Source organism: Salvia miltiorrhiza, chromosome 6, assembly GCF_028751815.1.
Source record: "Salvia miltiorrhiza cultivar Shanhuang (shh) chromosome 6, IMPLAD_Smil_shh, whole genome shotgun sequence".
Taxonomy (NCBI): Eukaryota; Viridiplantae; Streptophyta; class Magnoliopsida; order Lamiales; family Lamiaceae; genus Salvia; species Salvia miltiorrhiza.
The window spans coordinates 41378416-41398176 of NC_080392.1; the positions used below are offsets into that span (position 1 = coordinate 41378416).

The 19761-nt window shown below is 35.7% G+C and overlaps 1 protein-coding gene across 1 annotated transcript; it reads right to left on the bottom strand.

Moving 5' to 3' along the window:
• Window positions 1-15885: 15885 nt before the first annotated feature.
• Window positions 15886-19435, bottom strand: LOC130989604 (probable WRKY transcription factor 4). Its single transcript, XM_057913617.1, has 4 exons — window positions 18640-19435; window positions 17385-17998; window positions 17140-17298; window positions 15886-16376 (listed from the first exon to the last, which is right to left on the bottom strand). Exons 1-4 carry the CDS (start codon window positions 19054-19056, stop codon window positions 16115-16117), a joined length of 1452 nt encoding a protein of 483 aa, XP_057769600.1. The 5' UTR covers window positions 19057-19435; the 3' UTR covers window positions 15886-16114.
• Window positions 19436-19761: the final 326 nt, after the last annotated feature.

Here is a 19761-nt window from a genome sequence, read left to right on the forward strand (position 1 = left end):
CACATATGTAACATGACAATTGAAACAGTAATTATAATTTATTTCTAGTATCAATAAATCTTTGTTGTTTTAGATCTTGTAAGAATGCTAGTTGGATTCAAAACTTAAGAATATATATCATTTAGTAAACATTTCATTTGTCCATGAATTATGTTCTTAATTTTCCAATTCCAATATGTCGTTTGACTTAAAATAGACTAATTACGCTATTTTGGGATGCATTTAATTCGACCTAAAATAGCCTAATCGGACCCAAATATTCAAAAAACATAGGTGAACATATTCATAGAAAACTAGAAAGTACTTACTATTATAGTCACTACATACAAAGGCATAATGCAGTCGCGAGTCGTCAGTTTTGTGGATGAGATGAATAATAGAGGTTTAACTGACACTGAACAACAAACTGTTGAATTGTATCGCATCGATAACATAATTTCTGTATTTAAGACATTATATCGGGATTTCTTGCGTACTATTAGAGACTACGTTAAGAGTAGCGTTACTCTCCTTCGGGCACGACATATGAGTAAGTACAAGAATCTAAAGTTTTAACTATTTGGGCATGACATAAATATAATCGAACTTAATTGATTATTGAACCTTTTTTTTTGCGTAGGATCAAAAATGTTGAGTTGACCATCATGTGAAATTTTCGGGAATATTTGGTGTGCTTCTAGAAAGCAACACATGATCATAGTTTTAAAGTTTCTAGTCTAAGCTTTGTTTGGATAATTCTAGATCTAGTAAGAATGTTAGCTGGATTTAAACCAAACACTAATTAAGGGAGCAACACTTTTGGATTGAGGTTGAAATTCTTTCTAAGTTTCGGCATGTTAATATAGTTCCCTCGAATTCTATATTGAACAATATGATAAGGATGAAAATGATCAATTATTTTAAATTTTGGCATTTGTGAGCAACATTTGAGCCCAAATAAACTATTTTGGGCCACATTTATGCCTAATTAGCCTATTTTGACCGAAATTGCCAAAATAGCCTAATTGAACCCAAATGTTTCCCAAAACACCGAAATTTAAAATATTTCATGAAAATATTAAAATATATTTCACAATTTAAGTTATCATCAAATTATCAAACGCTTCTAACAGAAACAATAACAAAATATAATTTGGGCAAATTTTATTTTTTTAATGAAAAAGGAAAATATAAGCGTGATACCTATTTGAAGAAATGTGGAATGAAAGAAAAAAAAGAAATTACAAAATATAAAATGCAATTTTAAGTAACAGACTCGGGAACTCTAAACATTAGCAGCTCTCATCACATCTCTCACCATTTCAAACTTATTGCCTTTTTTCTCTCTCATAAAACTGAATATCTTCCTCAAAAAACATAGGTTAACCCACCACCATGGAAAACTAGAAAGCACTTACCACTATAGTCGCCGCACAAACAAAGGCAAAATGCAGCCGAAAGTCAAAATTTTATACTCACGTAAAAAAAAGCATATTAATTAATTTTCACTCAGAAATAACCAAAAATATATGAAAAACATAATTAATCAGTATAATTTTTTGGCAAAAAATTATAGAATAATAATCAAGAAAATAGAGTTTCGAAATTAAACAAATAAATAAATAAAATGATCGATAAGATTTACCTCTCCAAATTAAATTAATAAAAAAAAACTTCGGATGAAGATGAATCAAGCTTGAAACCTATCAGAAGTAGAATTTGATACACAACGAATATCTAATTGGTTTATCCACACTATATATAACGTATGTAGTTAATCGAAGGTAGATATCTTCGTTTTGAGGCTTGTATTTCATCATGGATCATCAAGAAACAGAGTCTGAAGATCAACAAATTCCGGCTGCTATTCCGGCGAGGAACAGGTACCTGTCGGGGTTTTGTTTCCTGCCGACAGACAGGGAGCTGATTGTGGAATACTTGCATAAGAAAATCAACAACAAGCCTATCCCCGCTCAAATAAACGAAACTTTTATCAAACAAGTCCACCCTAGGGACTTAACATGTTCAAGTTTCTTTGTTTTCTAAATTTCACTGTTTTATTACTCCATATGATTTTCTTTCTTGAATTCCAAACATTTGTTGATTAGTTAGGGTTTTCACATGTTTACACGTTTTGATATATTTTTTTATATATTGTACCATGAAAGAAACTTGCTCTACTTAACAACTTCATACTCCCTCCGTCCCAGCTTTTTGTATCCACTTTTAGTAGTAAATACTACTAAAAGTGGATACAAAAAGCTGGGACGGAGGGAGTGTTAATTAGGGTTTTCACATGCAGTGACATTATTCACATGCATGCATGTTTGAATATTGGATTTGTTTCGTTTATTTTATGTAGTCCATATTGGTTTATATAAATGTATACGTATGTATGCAGTGAACAATCCGAAACTGGGAATATCTTTTTCAAAAAAACATAGATTAACCCACCATCATGGAAAACTAGAAAGCACTTACCACTATAGTTGCTGCACAAACAAAGGCAAAATGCAGCCAAAAGTCAAAAATTTTATACTCACGTAAAAAAAAGCATATTAATTAATTTTCACTCAGAAATGACCAAAGATATATGAAAAACATAAATAATCAGTACAATTTTTTGGCGGAAAATTATAGAATAATAATCAAGAAAATAGAGTTTTGAAATAAAACAAATAAATAAATCAAATGATCAGATTTACCTCTCCAAATTAAATTAATAAAAAAAACTCCGAATGGAGATGAATCAAGCTTGAAACCTGTCAGAAGTAGAATTTGATACACAACGAATCTCTAATTGGTTTATCCACACTATATATAACGTATGTAGTTGATCCAAGGTAGATATCTTCATTTTGAGGCTTGTATTTCACCATGGATCGTCAGAAACAGAGTTTGAAGATCAACAAATTCTGGCAGCTGTTCCGGTGAGGAATAGGTACCCGTCGGGATTTCGTTTCCTGCCGACGGACAGGGAGCTAATTGTGGAATACTTGCAGAAGGAAATCGACAACAAGCTTATCCCCGCTCAAATTAACAAAACTTTTATCAAACAAATGTTGAAAATTGGAAGAAATATCCATCCTAGTTTTGATGATACCAAAGCCTGTAGCTTAACATCTCAACTGAAGATTACAGGATAAAGAAGCAACTGAAGTAACCACAACTGAAGCTCAACTGAAGAAAGACTGAAACTCAACTGAAGACTGAACAACTGAAGGAAGAGACTGAGATCAAAACTAGTCGACTGAATCAAGTCAATGACTGGTCAAGAAAAAAACGGAAGCATACTTGTCTACATTAAGTGCTTCTGCAACAGCATTTAATGTACCAACTTAGAAGATGTCTTTGTACCTGAGCTAGAAAAGAGATGTTATCTTCCAACGGTAGGATTTGAAGAAGAAGATCTCCACCAACGGATCTATTCCTCAGAGACGCCTATAAATAGCTCAGAAGAACTCCCAAGAAAGAGAGAGATGAGAGATAAGAGAAGATTCCGATTCAATCATCAATGCCGAAGATTCATTAGAATATCAAATAGAGCTTAAAATTCCTTAAGCATTGAATCGATGAAGAGAGGATCTAAATATTGTGAAATCGGTTTTCCTGATTACCTGAACTCTCTTGTTGTAACTAGGATTTTCACTTAGATAAATCATTAGCCTAGTTACCGATTACTTGAGATTATGTACTCAGTAATCCTAGTTGGTATATATTACAATACCCCTTTTCAAATGATCGAGAAGAGTGTTTGTAATCGAGCTTGAGACTTAGACCAAGCTCAGTGGTTGTTTAGTACCAGTAAACTAAACAGTTAGGTTCCTTAGCACCCGCAAGCTAAGTGTGTAAATCCAACTCTATGAGTTGGTTGTTGTAAGGAGTTTCCTTTCAGTATGGGTTGCTTTGCACCCGTAAGCATTGCAGATAGGTTTGCGTTGCACCCGTAAGCATCGTGGTTAGGTTTGTTGTGCACCCGTAAACACTAGCTAGTGATTGTCAGACTAATCATCTGGTTGTGGAAGTAGGAACGTTGTTTTTCGAACCACGTAAAAATCCTTTATGTTCTTACTTGCTTTATATTCAGTACTTGCGCATAACTATATTTCTCTAATACTGATTAACTGAAAAGAGTAACTAAGGGATTCTCAGTGAATAAAATCTTTCAAGGCTATTTCACTAAGTTCAATATTCCGCTGCTAGAGTTATAGGTTTAACTGATCAATCTTTTGATAGTCAGTTAAACAAGTAATTCAACTCTGTTTTACTTACGACTGAAGCCTTACTTGGACTGAAGTTAATTGACCATATCAATTAACTGAAGTCACCCACTGAACCTTCGTTTCAGTATCAGTCGCCACCCCTTGTCATCTGAAGTGTGCATTTTCAAATAAGTCAAACTGTCTTTCAGAACAAAGGTGTTGGTTTTAAGTAACCTTGTTTTCGAAAATAGCCTACAGGTGTATTCCCCCCTCCCCCCATACTCCCCCCATACACCTGTCCTTTCAACCCTCAAGGGTCCCAACAACAAGTCAACCCTAGGGACTTAACAGGTTCAAAACAAGAATTTTAAACTCAAAACATATATCTCGAATTATTATACGTACAAGATCAGACTTGTGATATGCAAAGCCCAAATTCACACCCTAGTCAATTCAATTCAAAGTTAAGTACAACGATGCCAACTTTCAGATACTACTTGTAGACAACGCGGCCTCAAGTGCAAGTTTTTGTGGATGTAAGGAATGATGAAGCGCTACCTGTCATTGATCAAGAAATGACTATATTTTCTCATGATGATCTATAAGTCTAGATCATGAAAACATTCTTCCTTCATTGGTCACACATAACTTGACTTTTAGTTCATCTAGGACTTTGAATCACAATTATAAGTAGTATAGACTTATAGACTATGTTCAAAATAATTTGCCACCTGTAGATATATTCTCAATTTTTCCATGCTTACCCTCCTATGTTTATTTCTAGATAGGTTTTGTGTGATCATAAAAATGTATACTCTTCACCGAAATCGTCTTTCATTGGGACCTTTAGCTCTAAATGATAATTTTGTTATCGATAACAACAAAGTTAAACTTTGTCGTTTGAACTTCATTCCATGGTCGGATCAAGATGCACACATCGATTTTATTTTATTTGCTAATGTGCTCATTGAGTTATTTGGAGGATTGTATGTGATGTCTGTGGATGTCTGTCATATAGCTGAATGCATGTTTAACTACTCGTACCTATGCATAATTTTTTAATTATTTAATTGTTATATGGTTGTTGTTCAATTTCTATTTTTTTATTGTGTTATTGCGTTATTTTTCTTATATAAATGAAGAATACTATGTTTTGTTTTCAAACCATCTAGCGGTTTTGACAACGTATGACATGATTATTCGCCGCACAAACAAAGGCAAAATGCAGCCGGAAGTCGATATTTTTGTGAACGATTTTGGGAGCAACAGTTTTGGACAGAGGTTGAAATGCTTTCTAAACTTCGACATGTTAATATAGTTCCCTCCTCAGATTTTGTTTTGAAGTAACATGATAAGAATAAAGATAACCATTTATTTTAAATTTCAGCGTCCGTAACCTATATTTGAGCTCAAATAGACTATTTTGAGTCACATTTAGGCCTACTTAGGCCATGGCCAAAATAGCTTAATTGGGCCCAAATTTGGCCCAAACCATTGAAATTTAAAAATGTCTATTTATGCAAATAGCCCTAAGATAGTGGTCATAAAGAATTTTAAACTCAAAACATATATCTCCACTTATCATACGTACAAGATCAGACTTGTGATATGCTAGGGTCTAAATGCACACCCTAGTCAATTCAATTGAAAGTTAATCAAGTACAACGATGCCAACTTTTCAGACGCTACTTGTAGATAATGCGGCCTCAAGTGCCAGTTTTTATGGATGTAAGGAATGATGAAGCGCTACCTGTCACTGATCAATAAAGGACTAAATTTTCTCGCTAAGATCTGTAAGTTTATATCATGAAAACATTCTTCCTTCGTTGGCCCTACATAACTTGAATTTTAATTCATTTAGGACTTTGTATCACAATTATGAGTATAGACTTACATACTATGTTCAAAATAATTTCCACGTGTAGATATATTCTCAAATTCTCCACGCGTACTCTCTTATGTTTATTTTTAGATAGGTTTGGTGTGATCATAAAAATGTATACTTTACCTTCACCGAAATCGTCTTTCATTAGCACCTTAAGCTCTAAATGATAAATTGTTTGTCAAGGGCAACAAAGTTAAACTTTGTCGTTTGAACTCCATTCCATGGTCGGATCAAGATGCACACATCAATTTTATTTTATTTGTTAATGTACTCATTGAGTTGTTTGGAAGATTGAATGTGATGTCTGTGGATGTCCACCATATAGTTGAATGCATGTTTAACTATTTGTACCTATGCATATTTTTTTAATTATTTAATCGTTATATGGTTGTTGTTCAATTTTTATTTTTTATTGTGTTATTTTTTTATATGAAAGAAGAATACTGTGTTTTGTTTTCAAACCATCTAGTGGTTTTAACAGCAGATGACAAGATTAATATGATTAAAAACTTTAATGAAAAATTAGATTTCTTACATCCAACATACCAAGATTAAGAGCATCCGCATTGGGACCTCCTTGATAGCCTCCTTGATAGCCTACTTGATAGTGTTTGTGTTATTGAGTAGGTAGTGCTGCATTGGGGTTCCTTGATAGCCTCCTTGATAATATTAGTTTTGATTTTATGTTTTTCATTTAAATTTTATTGCATAATTTAAATTGCATATTTAAATACTGGATTAAACATAAAATTTAAAATTACTTAAAACATAAAAAAAATACATAAAAATTTAAAAAACCTAAAACATCATTAAAATCACATAATTAAAAGCCTAGGATAGACCACGACGCCTGAGCACGTCGGCGACCATGGACGCGTGCAATGCACGTTGTGCGTCCGTCATGTTCGTCGTATCCGTGTTCAGGAGCTGCATATCGAGCTCCCTCTCCCGGATATCGTTCCTCCGCTGGTACTGGGCGGTGAATGCCCTCATCTGCGCGTCGTTCCTATCCAACCTCTCCACAATTTCTGGTGGAGGATCCGAGCTCGTATGCGACGCTGCTGCCTTCCCTTTCCCTTTCTCCGCCGCCTTCGCCGCCTTGTTGCCAATGGGCCGAGCAGAAGAGATCTCCTCGCCCGACGCCGAGGTGGTGAAGCCGCCCTCTTCCGTAGTCTTTGTCCTCTTGGAGGCATGCACGTCTCCAAGGAGGTACATCGACTTGAACTTGGGATTGTTCCGGAGAACTCTCCACGCGTTCCAGAAATTGAAGGAGGCATTGGTTGGGCTTCTAGCCTTGAAGATGGTTTGGGCCTTTTCACGAATCATATCATCCGAATGACCGGACGGCCAATTGTTGCGCGTCTCCACCCAAATAGCTTCCCAGAGACGCACATCCGCGCTCACCCGGGACCAGTGGCCTTGAAGTTGCTTGATGCCGAGGTCGACGCCGAGGATGGGGTTCATACGTTTGCGGATCCGGCCCCAATATGACTCTCCCTTCTGATCCGTCCCACGGATCGAGTCGTTGGTCTCCTCCGCCCAAATTTGGACGATGAGATCCGTATGCTGTGGAAGGTAAGTATGACGGTAAACTTTTGGTTTGTCGTGCTTCATTTTGGTGGCCTTTTCCTTCCTCCGGCCGCCTTTTTTTGGTGGGGAGACACTCTGCTGAGCACTCACCGGTTCCTCCTCGGGCGGGCTCTCCTCCAAGTTGATTCCTCCCATATCGGGATGATAATCGGAGGAGAGATCAGGGCACCAATTTGGATCGTAGAAAGAGTTGTGTGGATCCATGACGGAGAAAATTGTAGGAGAAGAAGAGGTGTGAAGAGATGAAGGAAGAAGAAAGAAGGAGAATAGGTGTGGAGAAGAAGGAAGAAGATGGGTTGTTTTAAAGAAGAGAAGAAGGAGAAAAAAAAAAAATTCAAACGGTCGGTCAAAGGTGCGGAGACCGAAGCGCTGCAGTCAAAAGAATATATATAAATTCGAATTTTCGAATTTTTCATAATTTTTTTTTAAATTGGGCGCGTGCATTGCACGCGCCATCTCCACCGGCCATTCGAGGATACTCGATAACTCGAGGAGTCCTCGAGGAGCTCCTCGCCGCATCGCCCTCCTCGACGCAGATGGTCTCCTCGAGGACCTCCTCGAGTACCCGCGATGCGGGTGCTCTAATATGCAAAACTTTTTTATGCATTAAATTGTAAGTAGAATCGTTAGGAGAATTGGATTACCAAATTCGACAAAGAGGATGCTGAATTTGGGCATGCCTTAAACTGTTTGAGCATTTTCTTGCTCTTTCATAATTTTTAACAGTTTCAGGTTGAGCTTATGTAGATTGAAACATGTATTTCGGCCTCCACGTCAATTATAAATTATAGTTTTTCTTTGTCGGTGTCAATAATAAAAAAATGTGTTAAGTTCATGTATTTGTGAGCAAAAAATAAATGTCATGTTAAATGTTAGAAAGAAAAAAAAAAGTTTATGTATTTATAGACAAATTCCCAAAATTTTACAATATGACACTTATTTAAAGTTGGAGGGAGTGCACTTTAGATTTTATTATTATTATTAGTGTTAAGTATCAAATCCACCCCTAACATAGACACCATTTTCACGTATGGCTCCCTACTCGACTTTGGTTCAACTAAACCCCTAAAGTCTTAAATTTGGTTCAATTACACCCTCTTCCCTAACGGTTGTTTAACACCGTTAAGTATTTTTTTTATTTTATTTCATTGGTGGTGCGACCCACGCCTTCTTCTTCGCCAAGCTCGTCGGAAACACGCCGAAAATACATAAACTTTTCGGCACTGGAATTAAGGAGAATGTGTAAATTGGTTAAAAGTTGTGGGACCTATATTTTTTAAAGAGTTAAATTTTTTCATTTATGAAAACAAGCCACTTATAATGGGACGATCCAAAATAAAATACAGGTAACTTTTAATGTGACGGAGGGGTAGTTTAAATATGCTAATTACATTATCATTTTAATTAGATTTTCACGTGTTGGGTATAAGATGCTATTTGCAAAATAATGTTAATTAGATTATTTAATAAGGCTATGGGATTGGGGAGGTTTTGGCATATGTTAGGTTTTGAAATGTTTTGATATTTAATATTTGTATCAGATTTTTATTTGTTTGAAATGTTCCGTTATTTAATATTTGTATCAGATTTTTATTTTTACTTAAGATTTTTGGATTTTTCTTACTCCATTTTAGTAGTTAAAGTAAAATAAATATAAAGGGGAATTTTGAGTAAGAGTGACTACAATTATTACATTTTTATTTTTGTGGTTAGAATCAACCCTTAAGCAAAGTGGTTAGTTTAATATTTACCTGTCTAATGTTTATTAATAAAATTCCATTCAAGACACTTTGACCATTAGTTCCATAATCTTTATAAAGAAGTTAATATTTTCCCAATAAACTTACCAACAATCATTTTTTAGAGTAAAATCGGGATTTTATTTCACTTTAAATTGACGTATACAATATCAAGAAGTTAAGACAGATAATCCGACTATTAAATCATTATAGTTGAAAAACTCAAAGCAAAACTCGCAAGCGCGTGAGCCGCGCTATTAGCTTCTTTACGAACATGACAAAACTCAAGAACCACATATTTTTTTGCATGCTCAAAGACTTCCCATAACTCATCACAAAGCGATTCCAAGCCGCGATAAGTATCATGAAGGACATGGATCGCTAGGAGAGAATCGATGAAAAGAACAATCATTTTACTAGAGAAAGTTAACTTTTAGTGATTTATTACTATGTTTTAGGTTGATGTAGAGTACTACTAGGTCATCAATAAAATAAAATAAAATAAACACGAAACTGTTTAAATAAATAGTTTATTATTTGACCTTTTAACTTCGTTTAAAAAATAGTCTAACTTTTGAAATATTATAGAGATTATGGCAAAAAAATATACGAACTTTAAAAAAAAATGTAATTTTCATTCGAACTTTTAATTTAAGTCAAAATACATGAATTTATGTTTTTTGTTGTAATTTTCACCTAAGTTTGACTTTCGATGAAATTAGAGCTTAATTAATGATCACTATTTTTATAGCAACAAAAATTGCAACTAACACAGTATTATTGTAGCACATAAACAGTAACCGAGTATCGTATCCAGAGGGACTGATAAACGAAACCACTCTAAGTAATCATAATAAAACTCGAACAATATTCAGGCAAACGATAAAGGAAGAAGTTTTAATTAAAACTAAATTGCAAACAAAAGCAAATAAAAATCAAGTAGATAACTCAAATATAAAAGACTCTGACCCTAGGAATGTACTGTTGTTAATCAAACACATATATTCAACCTATTGATTCTACCAATTTAATCCAGCCATGATGAAAGATCATTATATTATTCACAAGCTTCTCTAATGAACACCTATGAACGTAGATTAATTAATCCATTTTCGCATTCAAGACTCCAAGGAATAAATTAACTACAAATTGCACACAAAGAATAGCTTTCTATAGCTTCACCTGTCGCATTCTAGACTCAAGGCTAACACTATATTATGCATTCCTGAATCGGCTGAACAATTATCGCATTCAAGACTCAAATTGAACAGCTTGACATGTAAATTATTGGCCAGATAATTCACAAGAAAACAAACACCAGGAATCATGAATCACAAACTGGAGGGCAAATTGATATCAATAAATCAAGCACACATATTTAATCAACGATGTACAAACCCTAGGTTCAGATAAAGGAACTAGCCAGACATAGCGAAATAAATCAAAAACATAAATAAAAGAAAGCAATATAAATAAATAAAATAGATAAAACCCAGAAGAATGTTGAATGACAGCTTGAATCTTGTAGTAAAATAAAGCTATCTATGAAAACAATAAAATTCTAAGTCTAAAACTGAAAAGATGGAGAAAAGAGGTGAAGAAATATGTCTAATAGGTCAGGAAAAGGAACTATATATAGGCACATGAGATAAATACAGAGTAGAACTCGAAAATACTAATAAAATCCGAAAATTCTAAAAATTCCTGAAAATTCAGAAATTCTCGTCGGACACTATTCACTGTTGCGCGCGAGTTTCTTGTTCTGGCCATATCTTTCTCGTACGAACTCGGATTTGCGAACCGTTTGCGCCTACGAACTCGTATCGAGACGAACTACAACTTTCATTAAGACCACTTGTCCAAATTCAGACTCCATTTTTCTGTAAAATTCATCAAAGTTGAAGCAAGTATCATATTTCTCATGATAAAGCAATTTAAGCACAAAATAATCATTCAACACTCAATTTCCTATAAAATTGACATCATATGAACATTAAAAACCATGGAAACATGAGTGTTATCAATTAATAAATGCAAAATATGGTTTAAAAATAAAATACTAATTACTCAATAAAATTTCGAATTTAAAAACGTAATTTTCAATTATGTATAAAGTGTAATGATAATTAAAATTATTAAATTATTTTAAATTACTTATTTGATAATGAAAATTACAAATTATTATTATAGAGTATTTCTCATAATAATAATAAATAAAAAATTGTAAAATTTTAACAAAGAGAAAGAAAATAAAATATTTTAAAATTTTAATAACTTATTCGTTTTAAATTTATTTTTTATAATTTTTATATAATATTAAAGAACTTCTGACGAACTTAAACTTAAGATGTACATTGAATATTTTTTTTATAAAGTAAATTTGACAATGTTGAGAATAGAATTAAAATTAGAAAAAGAAAAGAGAAAAAAATAGTAAAAATAATTGACAGGAAAATAGAGGAAAAAAACGAAGCGAGAAAACTCCTCTTTTATATTTATAAAATAAAAACTCGAAAGAAAAGAGTAATAAAAATAATTGCAGTCTTGCATAATAAAATGTACATAATTTTCATGATTTCACAAAATATTTTATGCAAATAACAAAAAAATGATAAACTAACTTCTTTTATAAAATAAGAGAGAGAAAGAAATTAATTTTAAAAAATTTAATTTGAATATTTTTTATTTTAAATTTATTTTTTATATATTATAAAACAAATTAAAGTTATTGTCATGATATTTAATTTGATACACGCATTGAATTTTTTAATTAACCAAACTGTATAAATTTTAGAAAAAACAAAAATTCTATAAGTAAAAAAAATAAAGAAAAAGAAATAAAAATTGAAAACACGCAAAGAAAAAAAAAGAAAAATAGAGAGTGAGAGAGGGAGAGAGAATGGCGGCTAGGTAGTTAAATAGGGAGAGAATAATGGGCTAAATAGATAGTAGAATAATGCGACAGAGAAAATTTAGGGGTAAAAAGTTACCGTTATACTGATCTTTTATATAATATATATAGATGACCTGATTTTTAGGCGTGAATGTAAATATGATCGTAGCCTACAATTTCAGGCCATTTCGTGATTGGAGGATGGTGATGGTAAAATTAAAATTTAAAAAAAGTAAATGTAAGAAAAGTAAAATAAAAATAAAACTATGACGCTAAATATAATATACTGAATCTCAAACGTCAATGGTAGAGCCACATGCAGCTAGAGAGGGACAATCAATTTTTCTTGTTTTTGTATTTTTTGGTATCCACGCTTAGAAATGGTGTGATTAATAAAACTAAGATAAGTATTATAGAAAAGTTGAGAGTAATTATCTATCTAACCTAGGATAAATAATATTGGTGTGGATGAGGTATTAATTATTAAGGTGAAATAGAAGAATAAGACCAAGCCTTTTAACTATCACGGACCAACTTTTTAAATAATATAGGCTACCAAACGTCCATATTGTTGGGAACCTTGAGGAATATCCTAACCCTTGTTTTGATGATACCAAAATTCATAGGACTTAAATGTAATAGACTAGAATCGTTTTGAACTCAAGTGTTAGAGTTCGTTTCTAGTTTAGCTTGCGGTGTCGAAGACTGAAGACTGCAGATACCAACTGAAGTCTGAAGACTGAAGACTGCAGATACCAACTGAAGTATCAGTTGAAGACTGATTATTTAATGCGCGCAATGGACTGATACTAAAGTCAAGTATCAGTTGAACATTCCTCCTAGGACTGATCTTCCAACGTTCAGAGGAAGCCACGTACGCACAAGTACAACCGCATTAAATGCAGAGATCTCAGATTATCTTATCTCTGCAGAGGTCATTCCTATCTGGTGGTAACTTTTCAGAGACGTCACATCTCTTGTCCATCAAAGAGAGCCGTTTCCACACAGACAAGGAACCTCGAAGATTGAAGCCTCAGCCCAAATTCGAATTGCTCTCCAACGGAAGAAATCTTGAGGACGATTTACGCCAACGGATCTATTCAAGAGTTCTCCTACAAATAGCGCTCGAGGATCACTTCAACCTTCACCGATTCAACGACATAAGCTGAAGCTCTGCCAAAATTGCTACTCAGCCTAAAGCTTAACCTCCCCAAAGCTTGAATCGAAGAAGAGAATTCCAAAGCCAAAATCAGTCACTGCTGATTACATACATTCTCTTAGACCCTAGGCACATATCTGTTTACCCAGAAGTCAAAGGTCAAACTTGCTTCAAAGAACTTGTTCTTTGTAAGTATAGTTGGCACTCGTTCAAACCTCCCCCCCATAAGAGTGTTTGAGTGGTTCGGAGTTCAGGAAGGTACTCTGAACTCTGAGTGAAAAGTCTGAGCACGAGGTGTGCTTAGCAGGGAAATCCTACGCGAGGTTGTGTGGGTGCTGAAGAAGGGTCTTCTTCAGTTCACGGTTGTGTGCACCAGGCAAGCACACGGGTACGGTTTGCAGTGCACCAGTGAAGCACTTGCGGAGTGGATTGTTGGTCTGATCAACCAACCGTGGATGTAGGAAAGGGTTTTTCCGAACCACGTAAAAGTCTCTGTGTTATTTACAGCTTTCAGTTTTACATTCTTACTTGTGCTATTTCAATTGATAAAACTGAACACTGACTAACAGCAAAGAGAAACCTTAATCCAACAACCTGCTCCACCGAGGCTATTACGAAACTAAGTTTAATTTCCGCTGCGTATGATATCGATCTGACTGAACTATCCTCTGATAGTCAGGAAGAGTGATATCATCTCTTTTTTAGCAAACACGACTGAAGCCCTTACTTGCATCATGGTTCCAGCAACTTAACTGATAACTCATTACTGAAGAGCTTTCAGTATCAGTCGTCAACCCTGTCGGTCAAAACTGATTTCAGTAAAACAGAAGTCCTTGTTTGCGTGCAAAGTTTCGTTTTGATCTCTGACTGAGATCCCTCTGATTGAGGTCAGTAGATTAAGTCAAAAATAGCCTATAGGTGTATTCCCCCCCCATACACCTATTCGAGACCATCAGGACCTAACACATATAAACCAAGTTTATTTAAAAATCTTGACTTATATAGTGTACCAATGATATTGTAAAAGAGGTGGTCTTCAGTACACCTGGGTGTACCTTACACCCGGGTTGACATGTACCCAGATCTTGACCTGCATCCTGATCCAAATCATGTAAATGATACTATTTGGTTATACAAATGACATTGCCTATAATTGACACTATTCTGTTATACAAATAACACTGTGTATAAATGACACTATAACATTGTAAATGATACTGTGTATAATTGACATTATTCATAAATATAAATGACACTTCCTGTAATTGACACTATAAGATTGTAAATGACACTATAATATTTTAAACAACATTATAAGATTGAAAATGACATTATAACATTTTAAGATATTACAGTGTCATTTATATAATGAATAATGTTAATTATAGGCAATGTCATTTGTATAATTGAATAATATCATTTACACGATTTGGATCAGAATGCGAATTTGAATTAACATGCGGGTCAGGATCTGAGTACGGTGAACCCGGGTGTACGGACAAGAGATTTTGTGATTGTAAAATATCATCAGCATTGTACATGAATTGATGTGCAGAAGTCCTCGTTGCCAAATTAAATAGAATGATAGACAACTAACATCTTAAAATTTCAAACTCAAAATCTAAAATATACAATCTCACCGAAATTTTTCTGACATGAAAACTAAAACAACTTACTCATATCCACTTGGATGTTTTCTGAAAAACAAATGTTTATGCACCTTGATTATGTGTTTGGTTTATGGAGAAATTTGTTGTTTAGGGATTGAAGAGAGCAACCATGGTTATTCAAAATTGTTGGGATGTAATTATGGGGTTTGGCTCATTTGGTGGACAAATTGTGGAAAGTTGGTGGTAGGTGCCCTTTTTTTTCCTCTTTCTATTTTGGTTTTCATATAATTTCATCAATTTTTTTATAATTAAATAATTAAATTTAAAGACTACGTCACAATGAACTCAAACCAAGACCTTTGGCCTTAGCCATTAATCATTTTACCAATAAGTCAACATACGCATGCACAAATTCCAATCTCCAAAAAATCAAGAATAAAATGGTTTTACATTATAAATGAGATGTTATATAAAAGATAGTATTAACCAATAACCAATTCCAATCTCCAAAAAATCAAGAATAAAATGGTTTTACATTATAAATGAGATGTTATATGAAAGATAGTATTAACCAATAACCAGTTAATTAGTTTATAGAGTCCTAATTTATGTTACCTCAAAAAAAAAAAAAAGAGTCCTAATTTATGTTGCTACTGAAAGAAATTAAATTTATTGACACATAGTTTTCTTCAATGATTTTGCATAATGCAATATAAAATACTAATATCTTTCAGATACATATATCTACACGTTTAAAATAAAATTACATCAACATACAAACACAAACATATTAAACTTGCATTATATGAAACACCATTTACCAACAACTTAACTTATAATAGCTAAGCTTGCATTTTCATTCGCTCATTCAAAATACAGAAAGTAAATATACATTCAATGATTTAAACTTGAAACAAAAAACACATTATTGACAACACATTTTAGCAGAAAAACATTGAACAAGAAACCATAACACTTACAGCACGAACTCCTCTCCCACACCACACAGTGGGATTCGCCGTGATTCTTATTCTGTTCATCGCGTTGTGGTCCGGGATCAAACTGCAATCTCTTCTTCTTTCAGAAGTAGAGTGATCGGAGCTTGGTTCCCAAACTCCATTTCTCTACTGATCGAAGGCGCCTTAGCCGTTACCCTTTGCATCTGAGCATTGGCAGCAGGCCCGCTCATGTATTTTCCAGCTGGGATTTTGTGGCTGTGCTTCCCCTCGTACGAGGTTATCACAGCTTTGGGGTCTGCCGAAGATCTCTCAACCTGTTTGCGAACACTGCATCCCGCGTATGTGCACCTGTAGTAGCTCCTGCAGTAAATAGAGAAGCCCAAATTAGTCGGAGCCAGAGCTGTCAAAAATGGTCTGACATAAGTTTTGCCACACGTTTTTCTAAGGCTGCGTTTACTTTGATGGATAAATTTATCCATGTAAAAGGATGGATAACAAAAATTTATGCCTTTAAATGTCTCTTTTCTTTTCCAACATTTGACACAAAAGCATTTTTCCTTCCTTATTTTCACTTCAAGGGTGGATAATAGACATTTAAAGGCATAAATTTTTGTTATCCATCCTTTTACATGGATAAATTTATCCATCAAAGTAAACGCAGCCTAAGACAGGAACAAATGAGACCCGGCCCGGCTCAAAAATTTATAGTGTCGGTCCGTGGCCCGAAAAAGCCCACATTGTAGACCGCCTTTACCTCCAAAAAATTGACCCAATCAGTTTTTTGGGGCTGGGTCGGGCCGGGCCGGCTCAATTTCTCCTAACGGCCCGGCGGGCTCAAGTTGGGCCAGGATTTGACACAACTAGATCCGTAACCAAAACCACACTGTAGTGTTGGTCCACAGGTGGCCCAAAAAAGCCCACATCGTGCTTAGAAAAGGCTTGTATTTTTCTCCTATAGGCCCGGTGGGCTTAGGCCGGGCCGGGATTTTGATAGCTCTAGTCCTAGCCATAACCAAAACCACAAACAAGGAGGACTGGAGGAACGCACACGAGGAGTTGAAGTGTATCTCCACAACAGAGACCACCAAACAAACTTATTATAGATTGATGAAAAAAGTTGCACCTTGGATGAGGATTCCCTTTGACCACTTTCTGACCATATTTTCTCCATTTGTATCCATCGTCTAAAAGATCAACTTCACTTCTTGTCTGGACGACAATCTTAGATTCTGTAATAGTTTGATGTGATGAAGCCGGCACGGATTGCCCCTCATCCGAGCTCCTACACAAAGCACGTGTCGTGTGCATGAGTGCACGATTCATGTAATAAAAAGTATGAGCAAATGAAGAAAACTAGTTGTTAATTACCTCCTTTTAGCAAGCGGCTCATCATCATTCTCGTCATCTATTACTATCACAGGGCCTTCTTCCGTTTCATCATTCTGCAATTCCTGTACATTCTCATCTACATTGTTCACCTCTCTATCCAACGCCACAGAAGTATCCTTTTTCCGTTTATTTGATTGGGGCGGGAGGTGGTTGTGTTCTCCTTTATATACAATCTCAGATACACGGCCATCATGCGACCGTTCTACCTTCTTCTTCACGGGGCAATTTGCATACGTACATTTATAGTAGCTCCGGGGGCACTCACTGGCCTTGACGTGCTTCTGCCCGTATTTCCTCCAGTTGTAACCATCGCTTGCTGGCTTATCACCGGTGGTAACATAAGCTGCTTTTTTATCAGATTGAGAAACTTCAGAAGACTCGATTTTAGAACTCTCCAGCTGCCTTGGCTCTGAATTGATCTGCTCCGTCAAGGTCTCACTCGGTGAAGGGGACGAGTGGCTAACCAATGCTTCTGTGGAGGTATCTGCAGGCGAGCGCTGAAGCTCCGCGTGCATCTGCATATAAGATTGGGAAAACGCGGCCTGAGCTGTTACGTGCGCCAGTGCTTGTTGGTGGGACATTCCAAAAGGGCTCTGCAGAAAGATTAAGATGCAAGAATTGATCACTTCTACAAGACCATATACCAATTCTATCATTCCAAGAATCGCGCTTAACAAAACCACCTAAACAAATCATCAAAATGACTGCATTTCTATCAATCTGAATGATAACTAGCTGGGATTAGAGCAACCAATTGAAGAATACAGCCTTAAAAAGCTCAACCTTCAATGTTTGAAATCAGAGAGTTTCCTTTTGCATTATAGGATTTCACCATTCTCCAATATTTCAATACTTTGTGTCCCTAAATTCCACCTAATGCATAAATATCTGCAGTAGCTCTTTGGTCAAGAACAGCCCCCAACAATTTCAAACCTAATCAATCCATCAAAGTAATAGATTGGCCTATATTATTTTATCAATCTATCTTATGTTATCGTGAACTTTGGTATATCTCACAATTCACAATCATTCCACTTCTAGCTCCAATATTTCAATTTCTCAACACAAACGCTCTATCAAAAACGATCACATTCAAATTTACACACTCCATACCACATAATCCACGGCCTTCAAAATTCAGACAAAAAATATACATATACTAATTTCGATTCGATAATTTTTTCTATCAAAATCCCAATTGCGAGTAAATAAAAATAAAATCTTGAAAGGTAACCTGAAGTGGGGATAGGAAGCCAGGCGAGTTGAGCAAACCAGAGGGGGTCAGCCCCGGCGGCAGCATGAAAGGAGGGCTCAAGCTCTCCGGCGGCGCCACCACCAGAGTCATGGGCCTGTTCCGCTTGAAGCCGGCGTCGTCGCTAGTTTTGCAGTTCTCAGAGGAATCGCCCCAGCTCTCTTCATTGGCGTAATCGCGGAGCTTGGGGGAAGCAATGGCGCCGGCCAAGAGCTGAGAGAAAGAAAAGGGGCCCTGATCGGAGAAGAAGCTGGAGACCAAGGTCATCGGGCCCGGGCTGAAGCCCATAGCGCCCAGCCCGCTGGTGAATAGGGACTCCACCATGGAGCCGCGTGGCGGCACCACGATTGTTGGCTTGGGCTTGGCTGCCGCTGCATCTTCGACACTCGTCTCGCCCATCTCTGACTCTCTCGAGAAAAATGTAATCTTCAGCAATCCAATCGAAGATGGACGTTTTTCTACTTCTTCTTCTTCGCACTCACTCCACTGCTGCCAGCTCCACTTGCGTAGGAGTATTATATTCAGAATCAGAGATTTATATATATGCACACAGACAAGCACTTTCCATAGTTTATTACAAAGGCTCGAAAATGGTTATGAGTCATATCTGCAAGTTGCTCTCTCCTCTGGGCTCTCGTCTTATCTAGTGGAGAGTGGGCATTTATTTTCAACGTGAAAGGAATATAGCTGGACTGCTCGAGACTCTTTTATCGTTTACTTCATCATACTTTATTTTCCAATTATACTCCCCGATTATCATTTTTTCATATTCATTTCTTCCATAAAAAAATATACGTCCCACTAAAAGTAGATTATATTCGATTTTGAATTGTCTCACATCTCGACTTTAGTCGCGGGGCATTTCTCTTACCTCCATGTGTCTGTGTTGTGAGTCGCCTCAATCCGAGTCTTGTTTGCATGTTTTCCTGTGGAGTGGGGTTGTTTTGATTGTGTGGGCTCATTTTGACTCTTAGTTTTCTACTGTGCACACACCTTATCACACGAGCATTGATTTTGTACGTAGATTAAATCATTGGCGGTGCCTAGGAGGAAAACAAGAGACATATTTCCTTTTTGGTTCCTTGTTTGGTTATGTGGTTTCTT

Coding starts and splice junctions, on each gene's coding strand:
- LOC130989604 (XM_057913617.1), bottom strand. CDS start 19,056: ATGGGCGAGACGAGTGTCGAAGATGCAGCGGCAGCCAAGCCCAAGCCA. Junction 17,999..18,639: donor GCTTCCTATCCCCACTTCAG/GTTACCTTTCAA, acceptor ATCTTTCTGCAG/AGCCCTTTTGGAATGTCCCA. Junction 17,299..17,384: donor GAGCCGCTTGCTAAAAGGAG/GTAATTAACAAC, acceptor TGCTTTGTGTAG/GAGCTCGGATGAGGGGCAAT.